The 16,944-nt window shown below is 39.6% G+C and overlaps 1 protein-coding gene across 4 annotated transcripts; it reads left to right on the top strand.

The window, feature by feature from the left end:
* The first annotated feature begins 3,303 nt into the window (after window positions 1–3,303).
* Window positions 3,304–15,386, top strand: GTF2H2 (general transcription factor IIH subunit 2). 4 transcript variants are annotated; one of them, XM_080637568.1, is made up of 15 exons: window positions 3,304–3,536; window positions 3,628–3,705; window positions 4,985–5,021; window positions 5,317–5,403; window positions 6,181–6,231; window positions 6,695–6,749; window positions 7,547–7,652; window positions 8,778–8,868; window positions 9,037–9,124; window positions 9,714–9,821; window positions 11,018–11,081; window positions 11,946–12,049; window positions 13,958–14,060; window positions 14,358–14,397; window positions 14,818–15,386. In XM_080637568.1, exons 1-15 carry the CDS (start codon window positions 3,481–3,483, stop codon window positions 14,935–14,937), a joined length of 1,188 nt encoding a protein of 395 aa, XP_080493694.1. In that variant the 5' UTR covers window positions 3,304–3,480; the 3' UTR covers window positions 14,938–15,386. The 4 variants fall into 4 exon arrangements, with proteins under 4 accessions (XP_080493694.1, XP_080493696.1, XP_080493697.1 ...); XM_080637570.1 differs by having other exon boundaries at window positions 6,181–6,255; XM_080637571.1 differs by lacking the exon at window positions 14,358–14,397.
* Window positions 15,387–16,944: the final 1,558 nt, after the last annotated feature.

Below are 16,944 nucleotides of genomic sequence, written 5' to 3'. Positions count from 1 at the left end.
ATCGATCGGTGGGAAGATATCCGCCGGCAGGTTGCGACAGCAGATGAGCCAGGCAGAGATGACCCTTTTGATCCCGGACCAATCGACCCTGACAGCGAACCCGACCTCTACCCCCCTGACCCGCATGATATGTGGAAAAACGTTAAAAAAGAAGCGAAAAATCAAGGTGATGTAAACCTGCCCCAAAAACTGAATGCTACACATCCCGTCCGTTATAAGGCGAACCGCGGGCTGGACGGCGGGGAGGAAAACGACGCTCCCGCGGGAGCCGGCTGGATACTGCGGCGGCGGCGGCGGCTCCCCTCCGACCGACGGTCTGCACCTGGTGTCAGCGGTGGGATAAGGAGCTGCAGAACACGGGCGCACAGCCTCCACCTCTCCGCTGCCGCGACCTCACTCACTCGCACGGGGGCGGCAGCAGCAGGCTCCGGCAAGCTCCCCCCATTGTCTGCCCGCGGGCAGAGGGCTATGATACTCCCCCGCCCCTCGCCTTTCTGTGCTCCGGCAGGCACGGGCTGGCGCTGCGCCCGCCAAGATGAGTGCTGCGGGCCGGCGGGGGGTCCACTCCTCCCGGTGAGAGACGAGAAGAAACCCAGCCTCTGTCCCGGAGGTTTTTCACCCACAGCAATGGTCTGTTAACAGATAACGATTCAGTCAAACATGCTACCCTTAAAAATAGAGCTGCCATAGATTTTTTTGCTGTTAGCTCAAGGACATGGTTGTAAAGACTGATGAGAAGTGTTGCATGAACCTATCTGATCATTCTGAGTCTGTCCATGATGCAATTCAAAACCCAAAGGACAGAGTTCAGAAGTTGTGAGCGGACAGTAGCTGGAATTGGCTAGAACGTTTGCTGTCAGGATGGGGCATCAGTGCATGGTTGAAAGACATTATTAAAATTGCAGTAGCCTGTGTAAAATCTTTTTATATATTTTAATCACAGTTCCTTGTTTAATTGCTTGTATAAATCATTTGATTTCTCAGTCTATCAACAATGTTTTGTTAGTTTATAAAGAAGGGGAAGATGTGGGGAATGCTGCACAAGAAGCTGCGCCAGTAGACCTGGGTGAGAGCCTGGACATCTGGACTCTTATCAGCCACAAAGCTTGGAAGAAGTGAATGGGACAAGTCAGGAAGAACTGGAGAAAGAACATCAGGTGGAACTGAAGAAAGAGCATCAAGGGACTCTTATCACCCACAAACCTTGGAAGAAGTGAATGAGACAAGTCGGGAAGAACTGGAGAAAGAACATCAGGTGGAACCAAAGAAAGAGTGTCAAGATAAATTCTGAGGACTGTAAATTTGGAAACAGGAGGATGCTTAAGACAAGATAAAGAATAAAGATAAAGACAAGATAAAGACTGCATGATCAATAAGATTGTTTCCTGATGGAAAAGTACCAAAGGAACTAACCGCTACTAACCGCTAGGCAGAATACTATAAAAGGCTGTGAGCTCACTCAATAAGGGATATCGTTTGTAGCCAGAAACGGAGTCCATGCCTCAGTTGCCATAAGATCAGGCCTGGCAGGGGGTGCCGTCCCATACAGAGGGCGGCCCGTGTGCAGTAGGGACCTTAGGCATGTTTATCCCTAATAACACTATGATAATAAATAAACAAGGATTGCGTTCTTGAAGGTCGTGCTTTTCAACGCATGCTTTTCAACCGAGCTGTTGATTCGGAGGAACCTTCCCTTTGTTTCACTGTGAAGACAAAGTAAATTTTTGGAACTTGGGTGAAATAATAGCATTTTTAGCTCCCGCAGTAGCTAGCGCTCAAGCTTTAGCAACATTGAATTAATTAGGATGTTGGCTTGCTAAACAAACTAATGCTACAGCATCTGCTCTCTCTGCTTTGCTCACTGATGTCGACTCTATTATGCAGGTGACTTTACAAAATAGGGCAGCAGTCGATTTTCTCCTCTTAGTGCATGGACATGGGTGTGAAATTTTGGAAGGAATGTGTTGCATGAATTTATCAGACCATTCAGAATCCATACATGAAAGTATTTGCAAGTTGAAAGACAGTATAATGAAGTTAAGGGAAGATGATGCAGGTATAACTGCGCGCCTGTTGACTTTGGTTAAAGGACAATTGATCTTCTTGCTTGCTCTCTTTGCCATTGTATGTTTGTACCTTGTCTGTTACAATGTATACAGTGAATGTTATTCCAAGCTTTTAAGAAACAGTCTATACTGCATTGATAAAACAAGAAGGGGGAGTTGTGGGGGTTGGAATGTATCGAAACTGTCAGAGACCATGGGAAGCAGGAACTACAGCAGGCAATTAGGAGTGACCCGTCCCTGACTGGTACTTGGAAGACGTTGGGACGGGCAAGGAATAAGGATGTTGGAACTGGAAAGAGGATGTCGATAAGAAAATCAGATAGACCTTTCACTTGATGTAACCGCAAGGCAAACACAGACGTGCTTGGCTAATTGCTTGGAAGCATATAAATATCGTGTAACTTTTGCAATAAACGATCCAGCTTGTACTCTACCTCTGGGTCCGTGCCTTCCATCCTCACAGTGCTTTTGCTAACAGGGTAACAGGCAGTTATTTTCATGAAGTAAGCTATAAGCACTAAAATGCAATGGAACAGTGAGACATTCAAGGCCAGGCTGGACGTGTTTCTGGACAACCTTATCTAGTGAAGGTGTCCCTGCTCAGGAGAGCGGGATTGGACTAGATGACCTTTGGAGATACCTTCTAACCCAAACCATTCAATGATTCTGTAATTCTAGTGCAATTAACTAATGGCCTTTTCCCAGGCTTCTGCATTCTTCTATTAATTATTGAAATTATTTCAGTTAGTTACAGAAATACCATGTAAAACCCTGATAGTGCATTAATCCTGTTATCTGGCCCTGAGAGATGAGCAAGGGCCTGGCTGACCTGACAAACCTACCGCAGGCTCCCCTACTGCTGTACCTCACGACGCGTTGTAGCGTTAATGATTTCTCCGGAGTATTTCGATGCTGTTGTAACAAACACCCTGTACTTCACTGAGGCGGCAGCCACAGCCGCCGTTGAGGCAGGGCAGACGCCCTCCCGCCGAGGGCCCGCTTCCCGCCCGGGGTGAGGCTAGGTGTGAAGGTCGGGGCCGGTCACACCCGGTATGACCGGCAACAGCCACCAGGCCTGGCCTCGCCCTCTGCTGCGAGGCTGCGCCGCGCTCCGGTCGCCGCCGCTCCTGCCCGGAACGATGATCCGGCGGCGCGGGCTGCAGCCGGAGGCCTGGCGGCGCACCGGAGCGGCAGGAGGCGTGCCGCGGCGCTTCCGGGTCGGCGCGGAGAGGCAGCTGGGCCTGGCTGCTGCCGAGGCGGACCGCGAGTCCGGTGCTTCTTGGCCCTCCCGGCTGCCGGGCTGAGGGTGATTCTTCCTCGCAGCGCGTTCACCTGCCCTGCGGCACCGTAACCGGGCTTCCCCTCAGGCGGTGCAGGCAGCGGTGCCTTCGCAGCGGAGAGCGGAGCCGCAGAGATGGAAGAGGAACCCGAACGGACAAAGCGCTGGGAAGGAGGCTACGAGAGAACATGGCAAGCTTCCCTTTTCCCTCCCCACCTTCTTACCGAGGTAAAAAACGAGGGATATTTCCCTTCTGCTCACTGACGGGTCTTTTCTGCCTAGGGAGATTCTTAAAGAAGATGAATCTGGCTCGCTGAGACCGACCATCGAGAGCATCCTCTTCAAGGCAAAGAGGAAAAGGTATGATGATCTAGGGATGTTGGTCAACAGACAGCTGAACATGAGCCAGCTTGTTCCCAGAAGGAAGACCAAGAAAGCTAATGGCATCCTGACCTGTATCAGCAATAGTGTGGCCAGAAGGGCCAGGGCAGTGATCATGCCCTTGTACTTGGCACCTGTGAGGCTGCACCTCGAATCCTGTGTTCAGTTATGGGCCTCTCAGTACAAGAGAGACATTGAGGTGCTGGAGCGGGTCCAGAGAAGGGCAGTGAAGCTGGTGAAGGGTCTGGAGCACAAGTCTGATGAGGAGCGGCTGAGGGAACTGGGGATGTTTAGTTTGGAGAAGAGAAGGCTCAAAGGAGGATGGAGGGAGATTGGGATTGTTGCCTTATCACAAGTAACAAGCGACAGAACAAGAGGTAACGGCCTCAAGCTGCACCAGGGGAGGTTTGGATTGGATATTAGGAAGAATTTCGTCACAGGGTGATCAGGCATTGGAACAGTGATGGAGTCACTGTCCCTGGAAGTGTTCACAACCCACATAGATGAGGCATGGGACATGGTTTAGTGGTGAACCTGGCAGTCCTAGGGTAACAGTAGGACTTGATCTTGAAGGTCTTTTCCAACTGAATTGATTCTATGATTCTGTGTGTTGCCACGAGCCTGCTAATGTTCCTGGTTTGGTAAGTTATAAGGGCTTAAGTCTGAGATTGGCTCCTCAATTGGCACCCCTGCTTTGCATTTTTGTGTCCTTACCACTTCAGAGCTCCAGATGTGTGCTGCTTGCCAGCTACTTATTAGTTGTGCCTGAAAAGACAGTAAAACGTTAAGACTGAATGTACACAGGCTGGATAGCCCAGATGTATGCTAGCTCATGAGGTGAGGTCTTGATCTAATGAAACATGATGCAAAGCACTGCCACTCCAATTTACACTGCCTAGAGAAAATTCTTAAACGTTTTTTTAACATTCAGACCATGCTTTCAGCTGGGTTTTGGTATAACAACACCAGATTTGTGTTTCAAATTGCCAGAAAAATTGCTACATAAAATCTAGTGTTGGTTTGTTTCAGATTATGTTAAAATATTCAAATGTGGATGAAATTTTAAATGTAAGAAATAGTTTTTGTTTGTTTTCAGAGAGGCATGAAATCTGTTTGTAAGTAAATTGTCTTTTTTTTTTGGTGTAAATAAGTATCTCTGTTTGTAATTGCTTCGTGTTTGTATTGGATTTCTTCCAGACTTTTGGTTTAGAACTATTTATTTGTTTGATCTTACTTAGATTATTTTTTGTTTTATTAGACTGTATGAAAACCATGGACAAGTTCGACTTGGAATGGTACGTAAATGTCTTAACCCTTGTCTGTCCTCAGTCCAAAACTGATTAGAGGTGGTATGTCTAATCTGAAATACACTTACGCTGACTAAATGTGCTTGAGAGCAATGCTTGTGTTTTCCACAAGCCTTTATTTTTTTTAATTCTTTGCTCATTGGCAGTGTTAATTGCATAGCTCAGTATATTGAATTTCCCCTGTTTAAGGGAGGAAGTAGTTGCTTTTTTTAAGTAAATGTAATACTGATCAGTTCATTTAAACATGCTGTGTGAATGACTATCACTTATGGTGAAAATGCAGATGCGTCACCTTTACATGGTTATTGATGGATCAAGAGCTATGGAAGACCAAGATTTAAAACCGAACAGGCTTACTTGCACTTTGAAGGTATTTCTGTACTCAAAATTTGTTTTCTTGTACTAATCCATTGCTTCTCTGTAAACCAGTTCCATTTTGCATTTAAATGAATTAAAGTCTTCTGTGACATGCAAATCATACATGCATAGGCTCATCTTTCTTGTTCCTACTTTTTTGTCTCTTATTTCTGTTACTAGTCTATAATTTACCTGTTTTTTGAATTGTAAAATCTGTGTAACATCAGTTTGATTAGTTTGCCTTCAAGGAACACTTTGGTACCGTAAAAACACTTTGTAGAGACATATTATGGTAAAACACATTATGAAAAGTGTGGAAATTAAGCTGAAGTTTTGCATGTAATAAGAACAAATGTGCTTTCATTATACACCTAGATAACTTTTTTCCCTTACAGTTGTGTTTTGATGAATTCTGGTTTGAATGGATGCTAGACAGGAGTTCAGCTGGATTGCTCCTTCAGATTGTGGAGGAGTTGAACTGTACATCTTGTACTAGGTGGTCTTCTCTTAACCACACTACACATTGAAATCCTGGGGTTTGATGATTTTTATACAGATTAGTGCTTTTTGGTGGATAGTGAACCTCCATTTGAACAAACAGTAATCTAGAGCTTTAACATACGAAGTGAATAAAAGAAGGGGAAAATGGAAGGGAGGGCCCATTCCTCTCTCCTCCATTTTTTTCCAATTTTTTTTTTTTTTTTTAATAACAAGTGCAGGTACCATGTTGCTTAAAGCACGTGGAATAAAACTGTATGTAGTTTTTAATTGTCTTACCTTTTCTTTGTAGTTACTGGAGTATTTTGTTGAAGAGTACTTTGACCAAAATCCTATTAGTCAGGTACGTACAACCTGCAAGAAACAAGTAACTGAAAACTATTTTAAAAGTTGGGTCTAGTTTTAACACTATCTAGGAAACTGTTTTCAGTTGATGTGATCCTTACCATCCCTTCATCATCAGTCTGGTGAAATGCTGCCTGAATTAATGAAAATAAGAACCCATCTGGCCCCTTTTTTTTAAACATAAGTTCTAATATAGAAGATCTGATAAGATTTTTTTCAGGTGTTCAGAATTTTAGAAGATTTCTTTTTGTACCTGGTGGCAAAGGCACTGGGAATACAGGAATAATGTTAACTGATGCATAGTATTGTGCTGCTGTTGTTACACTTACAAGAAAATTCGTATAGTTAAGTAATTTTGATCCATAAAGAAATATTAGGAAAAATATGCCAGAAATGTGAATCAACTTATTTTTAACCTTATTAAGAAAAGTTTTATCTCTTATATTTTTTCCCTTCTCCAGCTTGGCTTAATTGTAACCAAGAGTAAACGAGCTGAAAAAATGACAGAGCTTTCAGGTAGGGGAGGTAGTATATTTTCTTTTTAAATTGGAGATGTTTTCATCAGTGGCACTGATACTGTACCTGGCTGACACTGCTGAAGGTGAAGTAGTGTTTACATAACATTCTTAATTTAAAAGAAGTTACTTATCTGACATCAGAGTCTTTATTTTCATCTGTTTTTATCTAGAATTATTATCATGTGCATGTTTGTGATCAAGCCCTACACAGATTGCAACTAAAATACATTTTGTTCCTCCTATAGTTAATTTGATGGTTTGTTAATTTTGTGTCTTATGACATCTGTGTGTTCTGTGAAATCAGATTAGATGTTAATAAGCACTGTTTCTTGGTTCCTGCCTTCTGTCACTAGCAATACCTGTGGCTTCAGAGATGAAGTGTTATTTTTATACTCTTTATTCACTTGCAAAACTGGAGCAACCTCATTGAGGAATTTGAGGATCCATCAATCTTTGAACAATACTTCAAAGATAACAGAGGAAACTAAACTTTTTCTGCTGAAACGCTTTGTGAGACTCTTCACACTCAAGCATTCAGTGATACGCAACAGGGATTTTATTCTTTCTGACTTCATAAATTGTTCTAATAATAGAGTGCTTGCCGAGTAAATGTCTTCCTGTTAATATGTTGGTTTACTGTTTTCTACATTCTGATCAAGAGGTTAATTTCTAAGTGAAGCGGTTACAAGTCTCAGTTTGAAAACTCTTATCGTACAAGTACACTTCATTAAATAGTTTAAATACATCAATTATTTTAACTTGTTATTTCAGATGCATTGTTTTTTCCACTTACAGGTAACACAAAAAAGCACTTAACTGCTCTGAAGAAAGCAGTGGATATGAACTGCAGTGGAGAGCCATCTCTGTATAATGCCCTAAATTTGGCTATGCAGACTTTAAAGTTAGTATATACATGCAGGATTTTTGTTTGTTTTTGATAATCAGTATAATGCTGATTGTGAATTTTTGGAGGGGCAGAGACAGTATTTTTTGCAAGTAGCATCGTGCTTTGTGCCGACCTGAGTCTCTGAAAGGCAGCTTTATGACTTCTTAAAATACAAGCTGTTGAGGAGTTAAATATGCTAGTTTTGCAGAAGTTAAGTTAAATATGCTAGTTTTGCAAAAGTTAATTTTCTAACACAAGATGCTTCTATTTAGAGGTGTGTTGCTTATAGAAAGCAACAATATTTTAAAACAAAGTAGGTGGTTTTATGTTGTGTATGAATATGCTGATGGAAGACCCTGCAGTTGTTTTTTACAAGAGGACTAAAGTATGAGAGGGAGCAGAGTTAGAGTTAATGATGAAGGAAAAGAAGCAGCACCAAATCACAATGATCTGGTGGGAGTTTTGGCATACTTCAGTAAGGTAAATTTTTGGGTAGGATAGATAAAAAACTTTTTTGCTGTGGGTGGTATGAAGTTGGGATAAACATGTAGACTTTTAACAAGTAACTATATATAAATATATTTATATATAAATATATATAAATATATATATATTTATATATATATATAGTAATATATAAACATGAAGACTTTTTAACAATTATAGCTAGAAACATTGGCAGAATAAAGCTAGTAGTAAATGACTTAAAAAATTATTTGAATGACTAGTTGGAAGAGAGTTCCATTAAGAACTAAAAAAACTAGTTTAAAGTAATGGATTTACACCTATAAACTGATAAGATATTTTTATTTTAAGAAGTCAGGAAGACTTACTGCATTGTTGCTAGTTTGAAGGTGAGTTTTACCCCTGAGAGTACAGATAAGGTACTGCGATAACTTAAGCATTAGAGCAAACAGGTAACAACTACACAATCAAATACTGTATTTTAGATACTAGAAAGGTTTGGCTTTTGGAAGGTGAAATTCTGGTGCTCAGAGAAGGATCTTACCACAGTCTTATAATTTGTAGGGGACTTTGTATCATGTCACCTTCTCACTTAAGTATCTTAGAAGTCCTTGGAAACTTTAACATACAAGTAGATTAGTGTTTATAAGTAAATTAACTATATACTTTCTTCAGGCACATGCCAGCACATACAAGCAGAGAGGTTTTGGTCGTCTTCAGCAGCCTGACGACATGTGATCCGGCCAACATCTATGATCTGATTAAGGTACAGAAGTGAAGTCTGACTACTGCATTGAATATCCAGTTTGACTACTACATTAGACTAAGACAGTTGCAGAGTCATTGCTGATTAATTTTAATTTAAAACTTTGAACCTTTTACTGTTTTCTATTTTGCACATAAATTTGAGTATTCCTTCTTTTTCCATTTGAAGTGTTTAAAAGCAGTTAAGATCAGAGTGTCTGTCATCGGCCTAAGTGCTGAGGTTCGAGTTTGTACAGTACTTGCCCGAGAAACTGGTGGTATGTATCTGAAGTTCAGTAGTTATAATACAAGTTCTAAATAAAAAATTAGATAACTAATTTGTCATATATTCCTTAAGGCATTTTGATATTTAAGGATGAATATTCTATTGTGCTGGCAGAAAATTTAAGGTTTTCTCAAATCTACAAAACACACAATATTCAGTGAAATTATCGGTTGGTACCTGCATCTCTAGAGAGAAGAAATATATATATTTTAAAACCTAGTGTTGCTCATATAAAGCTCTGTGATGTGGAACTGTTGATATTGTTAATATCATCAATACTAAATTGATACTGTTAATATCAATTACTACAGTGGTAACTCTTGCAATAACATTACTACAATGTAATGTGGGAGAAATAGCTATGGACTTTCATATCTAATTAACCATTCTTGTTAATCTAAACATTCTTATTAATCTAAAAACTTGTTATTTTCAATATCGTTAACAGGACTAGTTTTTAGGAACAGGGTTAGCTAAATTATTTTTTTTTTTACTTAAGTTATTTTCTGTCATCTGGAGAGTATGTTAGTATTCTTACCTGCTGGTAATCTGAGAGTAAGGCATTTCTTTCTTTGTGACAGGAACATACCATGTTATTTTAGATGAAAGTCATTATAAGGAGCTGCTGATGCATCATGTTCGTCCTCTACCTACTAGTTCAAGTTCTGAGTGCTCTCTTATTCGAATGGGTAGGACATGGTTTTGTTAAAATCCTAGCACAAGATTTGCAAGTCTTGTCCTTTTCTTTCTTTGCATCATCTGTATTAAAGCCATAAAAATAGTTAAAAGCATAATAAAGACATTGAAAATTGTTTTGTTTTTTTTTTTATGTTAACATTTATTTTGCTAAATAAACATAAATTTTCTTGATGTTGTTCTTGCAAACTAGTCAGCCTTTAAATAAAGTTAAGAACTAAATAAGGCAAATTATTCAATTTCAGTGTGAAAAAATGAAGTAGAATTATATTGCTTATTCAGTAATTGGTGTAACTGTAATACTTAGAAGTTAAGGATGAAAAATTATTTTGTTTCTCCCTCTGGGTTTTTTCTTCCCTGCAGGAGGCAACTATTATAAGCTTTATTGAGTCTAAGAGACATCTGTTTGGCCATGTAATACATGTTTGTTGGAGCACTTTTGTGGTGTTCTTTCAGCAAATGGATTAGGTGCCATTTTTTTTTGATGTCTTTCTCAATAAATTTAAGCTTGGAGTTAAATCAGAATAGGAACTCTCATGCCACAAAATACAGCACTGATTTCTCACTTTCATCCACACATTTTCACAGATATGAGTATATGTATTCTCATGTGTAGATTTAAATACTGAAAATATTTATTTGTTGTAGGTAAAGCCTGAGCAGCAGTTGGAAACTGCTGGCTGCCCGCTTGATGTGAGCTGTAAAAAATAAGTGCTGGAAATAATGGTGTCTTTTACAGCATCCATAAAGTTCTGTAGTCTCATCTGTCATATACTGCACTTGGAAAGTGACTGTGCGCTTAGTGTCTGCACATAAAAAGATTTTGCCCCCAAATAGAAACTATTGTTCAAGTAAACATTCACGCAGTGCTCTTTCTGCTTTCCTGCCATTGCACATAATTTTATTTTTAGCTGTTCACGAGAAATGGGTTCCAGTAAGCTTCAGTTAATATGGAGTCTATGAAAATATTTTTTTCAGGTGGAGGGAATACAGTGAGGAATTTGTTGGTGTATGCAGGTAGAGAAGAATTTGATACCTAGTAAAGAGTGTATTACTCCTGTAATAATAAATGAACAAAAGAAATAGGCCTTAATGTTTAAAATAGTTGTTGAACTTCTCCATTGAAGTAAGAAACAGAAGGATTAGTTGCATGTTTATAATTGGTAATACGGGATGTTTTTCTTTTCAGGTTTTCCTCAGCATTATATTGCTTCTGTATCTGATCAAGATGCAAAGCCATCCTTTAGCATGGTGTAAGTAGAATTAGAATTCGCTTAGCTGATTACAATTAAATAACAATAAGTCATATTTAGAAAATCTGCTTGTCAGTGAAAATATTGCAAAATAACATGAAAAAAAAGTAATGTGACTTTTCAGTAGAAAATTTAGTTCCATTTGTACATCCAGTATGTACCTATGGTTACATCTATTAAATATGCTTTTGAAAATTCACTGTTTCTTTTTTTGTTTTTTTTTTTAAGGTAGTAAATGGCTTTTAATAGTGTTGTGTGGTCATTAGAACACAAGGGTGCCATAAGGTATCAAAGTGATTACTACCAATTTTTACTTGCATTTCTTGATTCAAGTATTTTTGTAACTGTAAAGATAATGATGAGGATGAAGGGCATTCTCTGGAATAAAGTATTTTTTATCTATTTTCTAATGTGACTTTAGAGGGAAGTTTAAAATAGAGGCTTCATATGGTTAGTGTACTGGTGCTCTTCTCAGTGAATGGAATCATAGTTTCCAGGAATGATAGGAGGGTGAATTTTCAGAAGGAAAGCGTCGGCTGTTTGTAAGATTTGTGTACCAACGTCCATCTTAAAAGTCAGTACAGAATATTTGCGTGTGTAAGGAGAAATGCTAATGCTTCCATCTTTCAAAACTTTATTTTATAAAGGTGCATTAGCTCACTTGTGGGAAAACCTGTTCTTTTTCTGTGGGAAGATGTGGTTACTGATACCTTACCGTTACTGGTTGCTTTCTGAAACTTCCATACACATGGAGCTGCTGCATGGGAGCTACTGAAACTTTTCAAAGTATTTATTGTGAGAACTGTGTAGTATTTGTACTGTGGTGTTACCTTTTATATATTAAATTGTCTCTCTCTGCTCTAGGCAACTGGAAAACAACAGTGAGCCAGGTCTTTCACTGGGTGGATATTTTTGTCCCCAGTGCAGAGCCAAATATTGTGAACTTCCCGTGGAGTGCAAAATCTGTGGTGAGTAGCAAGAAGAGGTGAGCAGATGAATTAGGAGTTAATGCTGAGAAAGTTAAGGGTTAGAAAGATTCAGCTACACTTAGGAACTGAAAGCCAGCTCTGCTTTAAGAAGCCTGCATTCCTGTGTCTTGAGATGTCAGCATTGTACAAGGGACTTTCAGGACTATACCTGTAACAGAAGAGCTGTATCATATTCCCTAGTATGTTATGAACTAAAAACCCTACAGCAAAGGGTGGAAGAAGGGTGATTCGTATATGTATGGTAATAATTTCCTGAAGAATCCTGATTTAACAGACACACCAATTTTTCAGACTCCTCAGTGCAAGGTCATGAAGACAGACTTTGAAGGACCCCTCTGTGAGTATGTGGGTGAGAGGTTTCAAAATTGAACTCAAGGTCAGGCTGCACAGTGACACATGAAAAGCTATAGGGTTGTAAATGGAAGCCCTTTGGTCTTGCCAAAGTTAATGCAACCAGTGGTGCCCCTGCCCTGCTTTAATAAGGGTAGGAGGGAGGATTAGCATTTTTTAGAGTAATAATGCAGTGTGAGTGACAGCTGTCCTCCTGTTAGCTTCTACAGGCATACAACTAAATTATAGGTATTACCAAGATGTGTGTATTTGGCAAGAGGATGAAATAACTTTAGCTTGGGTCACCTTGTCCTAGTTTTATGTGAAGGTTTTCATATCAGCATGAGTTGCATTTCAGCAAAGCAGTAGTGTAACTGGAGAAATCCTATGTATCAACAACAAATTCCCCACAGCTGTAGCTGTCAGTAGAACAAGAGCTCAGAAGTTTACACTGCATATGAGTGATGAAGAAGTTTGTGCCAGCCCATACCCCAGATAACCTGTTGTCATGGTTTAACCCCAGCTGACAACTGACCCCCACACAGCCACTCCCTCACTGCTAGTGGGACGGGGCAGAGAATCAGAAGAGTAAAAGTGTAAAAACTAATGGGCTGAGGTAAAGACAGCTTAATAGGTAGAGCAAAAAACATGTGCACAAGCTAAGCAAAGTAAGGAATTAATCTGCTGCTTCCCATCAGCAGTCATCTCCAGGAAAGCAGGTCTCTGCCACATCTGGCAGTTACTTGGGAAGACAGATGCCATAACTCCAAGTGTCCTCCTGCTCCCTTCTTCTTCCCCAGCTTTCTATGCTTAGCATGACACCAGATGGCGTGGGATATCCCTGTGATCAGTTGGGGTCAGCTGTCCCATCTGTGTCCCCTCCCAACTATTTGTGCACCTGCTCAATGGTGGCTTGGGTGAGGAGCTGAAAAAGCCTTGACTCTTTGTAAGCACTGCTCAGCAGAAATGAAAACATCGCTGAATTACTGACACTGATTCCAGCACAGGTCCAAAACAGAGCCTAGACCCACTATGAAGAAAATTAACTCTACCCCAGCCAAAACAAGTAGACCTGTGTTAGCTGAAACAGAGCTGTGGCATGGTATCGTGGTATTGTAGCAGGCTGAAGTAGAGCTTTGTAGTTAGTCATCATTTTAACTGGTGACATGAAATAGCAGAACTGTTGTTTCCAAACAGGAGTTGTGCATTTAGATTGAAACAGATGACTCCTCTATGGCTGCATTTTGCTTATGGCATGAGGATGAAAAACTTGCTAACTTTACAACTGTGCATTGTAAATGTACTTCTAAATATTGAGCTAAACCTTTTCATTAGAAATTTGGGCTTCTTCATATTTGGGTTTAACTCTGGAAAGGATTACAGGTTTGGATTATGGAAACTAAGAAACAATTTTCTGCTTTTTAATTCTGAAATGTTCTGAACCACTGAGTAATTTAAAAATATCTCCTCTCTCCCCCCCCCCCCCCTTCGTTTAATACAGAAAAGCTTTTCAATAAGTCCTCTCTTGTAACAATTTTGATGTCTCTTTATTTGCAGGTCTCACATTAGTGTCTGCACCTCATCTGGCTCGGTCTTACCACCACTTGTTTCCTTTGGATGCCTTTCAGGAAGTTCCTCTGGGAGAATATCAGGGGGAACGGTATGCAAATCATATTTGTGATAATGAGTGTACTTGTGGACCCTGTAATTTTTTGGTCACAAAAGTAAGAACAGCTGGCAGTAGCTTCTTTGGTGTGGAAACGGTATTGAATGTTTGGGTGGTTTGAGGCACCTACAATAGGAAATATTTGTCGTTCCTGTAAACAGTTATCCTTTGTGTTCAGTTGAATAGATGAAATAATTGCCGTAAGTTGTTACTATGTATAAGATGTTTCTTAAACACTTTCATGCAATCATGACCTTTTTTTTCAGTTAAAATACACAATTTTGCTTTTAGGTGTTGTCAAGGCTGCCAGGGAGAAATGAAAGATCAAAATGTAAGTATGTTGAATTGCACTGGAATTCTCATTGAGGAGTGTCAGAAGTAGAGATGATCCTTTAGTATAGTCTTCTGAAGATGAGAAAAATATGTGTGGAAGTTTATCTCATGGTTAACTTCTCTGTTACTGAGTCATGCCTTTTAGACTGCAAAGACTATAAAGGTGTGGGAAGGGATTTCCTAGACAGCTGCATAAATAAGCTTCCACTCAGCCATTTGAAGGCATCTACAGTGATTCGAGCTCAGTCCTTTGGACATACTTGCTGTTAGAAACTTTAATTCAACTGGGTTTCTGTGATGTAAGGAGTACAGTCTGTTTACAGTGTCTTGATGACACAGCTGTTGACCTACTGCAGGACTATTTTTTTTTTATTTCTTTAATCTAAATTTGACTTGTTTTTATATCTTTTCCATACAGGTTTACGTATGTAAAGTATGTCAGAATGTATTTTGTGTGGATTGTGATCTATTTATTCATGATTGTCTGCACTGCTGTCCTGGGTGTGTTCATGGGAACTCTGCTGCCACATCTGCATGATATCAGATCAGTGTAATTCCTGCATAAATCTGGTTTGCATATTCAGCCATGGCTTTCAGTGAAGCACTTCAAAGCAACGAGGACATAGATGATTACAGAAGGATGAACACTGGCTTGGGAGCAAACGTTTTTACTAATGTATTAATAATTTTGCTACTTTTAATATATTCTTGAATTATGTGTATCTATTTTCTTTGTTCTTGTCCAAAAAGCTCTGGTTTTCTGAATGTTACTCTGAGTAACATGTATATTTATAAATGTGAAAGTGATGAAACTGGTTTTATGATAATATGGCAATTCATCTTTCATTGTATGTTCAGAAGTCCTGAAAATACATTTTATATATCCATTTATATTTCCATAAGCACCAGGTTTTAGTGGATGGTACAGTTTTGTAGATCAAAATTATTATTTTTTTAAAGTACTTAATTATAATAAAGATGTTTTTGAGCAATTAATTGGGAGACATTTCAGATATTAATTTCAAGTAGCGTGGCTATTCACCTTGGCTGTCAGTAGGGCAATTCAAAAACAGCTGTTACAAGTGTGCTGAAAACACATTTTGGGTTTTAATGGTACGACTCAAAGCCAGCTGAATTCTGTGACTGCTGTGTCTGTTGTTGTGTAGTGTAACTCTCACTTTCTTGTGGGAGTGTAAGGTTACTGAAAGGCAATGAATTTGCAAAGGTCTAAGACCCGAGTTTTTACAATTCATTGTTTGATGGTCACAGTATTGAAGACAGTGATGTTATTTTTGATTCTGAGGCTAGAATGAATTGCCACAACAGCAAGTCACCTTCTCTCCTTGGCTAAACCCACAGAGCAACAGACAACAAGGTGGGGGAAGAAGTGGAAGCATGTGTCCTTATCCCCACATTGAGGAATGGAAATTGAGACAAATGCAAGACACTCTTTGCCATTTTGAACAGTGCGTGTTCAAAGTATCATTACAATTTGAACTTGTGAGAATGTAACATCACGTCTCAGTGAGAGGAGGTTGTGATGGCTCAGTGTCTAAACCAGCATGCCACATTTGATTTTCTGAAGTCATGACATCTGTAATAATACATCCTGAATAACTCAGTCACTGATGTGTCTGGCTTGAGTTTTTAAATTGTGACCTTCATTGCCAGATTTGGAACAGCACTAATCTAATCTAACCACTGACTCTTAAAAGCACAAATGAAAAAAGCAAACCTTTGCCTTTAGTTTTCAAGCTCACTGCTTACAAACAATACATGCTACTTTTCATGGGCAACTTTCAAGTTCTTTCAGTGTGCAGATTCCCAGTTGTTAGTGTTAACTCCTGTGCTTTTTCAGCCTGCATGCTGCAGTAGTTCTATTGTGTTGGCACAAAAACGAGTGTTTCGGCATCTGTGTTTTATTGTGTGCTGAGTCAAACAATCCCTATAAACCCTTTGTGCTACCAGGTGATTGCAGTGCCTGTTACTCTACGGGTGTTGTAAAATCTAGCAGAAAAGGGGCATACTCATGGGTTTTGGTGTGCTCTAGTTTCTTAGAAAGCATATGTTTCTTAGATACTCTGATAGTGGTGATAATGTCTTGTTAACACAGTTTTTTGATAATATTTTCATCTTCACAATCAGCATTTCCTAATGAAAAAAAAAGGTTGGTTGAAACACTTTAAATCTGTTCTAGGTTCTTCTCTTACTAGATACCAAAATAACGTACTTGGAAGCAGAAGCTGTGGCCATATCCTATTATCTGCTTGTGGTCCGAGTAATAATTTGGCTTCTCACAGGATAGAAAGCAAAGTTCAAACTAGGTCCTGAAAAATCACCATCGGGGCAACATTTCTCTGATGCACCAAGAATTTCAGCTGTGGCCTTCGTAATACAAAGCATGGAGGAAATGCTTCCTTCATCTGTATTCTTCGGGGTTCACTGGATCTCAAGTCTCTTTTGCTTGTGGAAAGCCACAACTGGCTTAATTTCTGTTCTTGCATTTTCTCTCTTAATGGATCTGCTACAAGATTAGTCAATGAAG

This window comes from Psittacula echo (genome assembly GCF_963264785.1).
Source record: "Psittacula echo genome assembly, chromosome: Z".
Taxonomy (NCBI): domain Eukaryota; kingdom Metazoa; phylum Chordata; class Aves; order Psittaciformes; family Psittacidae; genus Psittacula; species Psittacula echo.
This window is presented reverse-complemented; position numbering and strand designations above follow the sequence as displayed.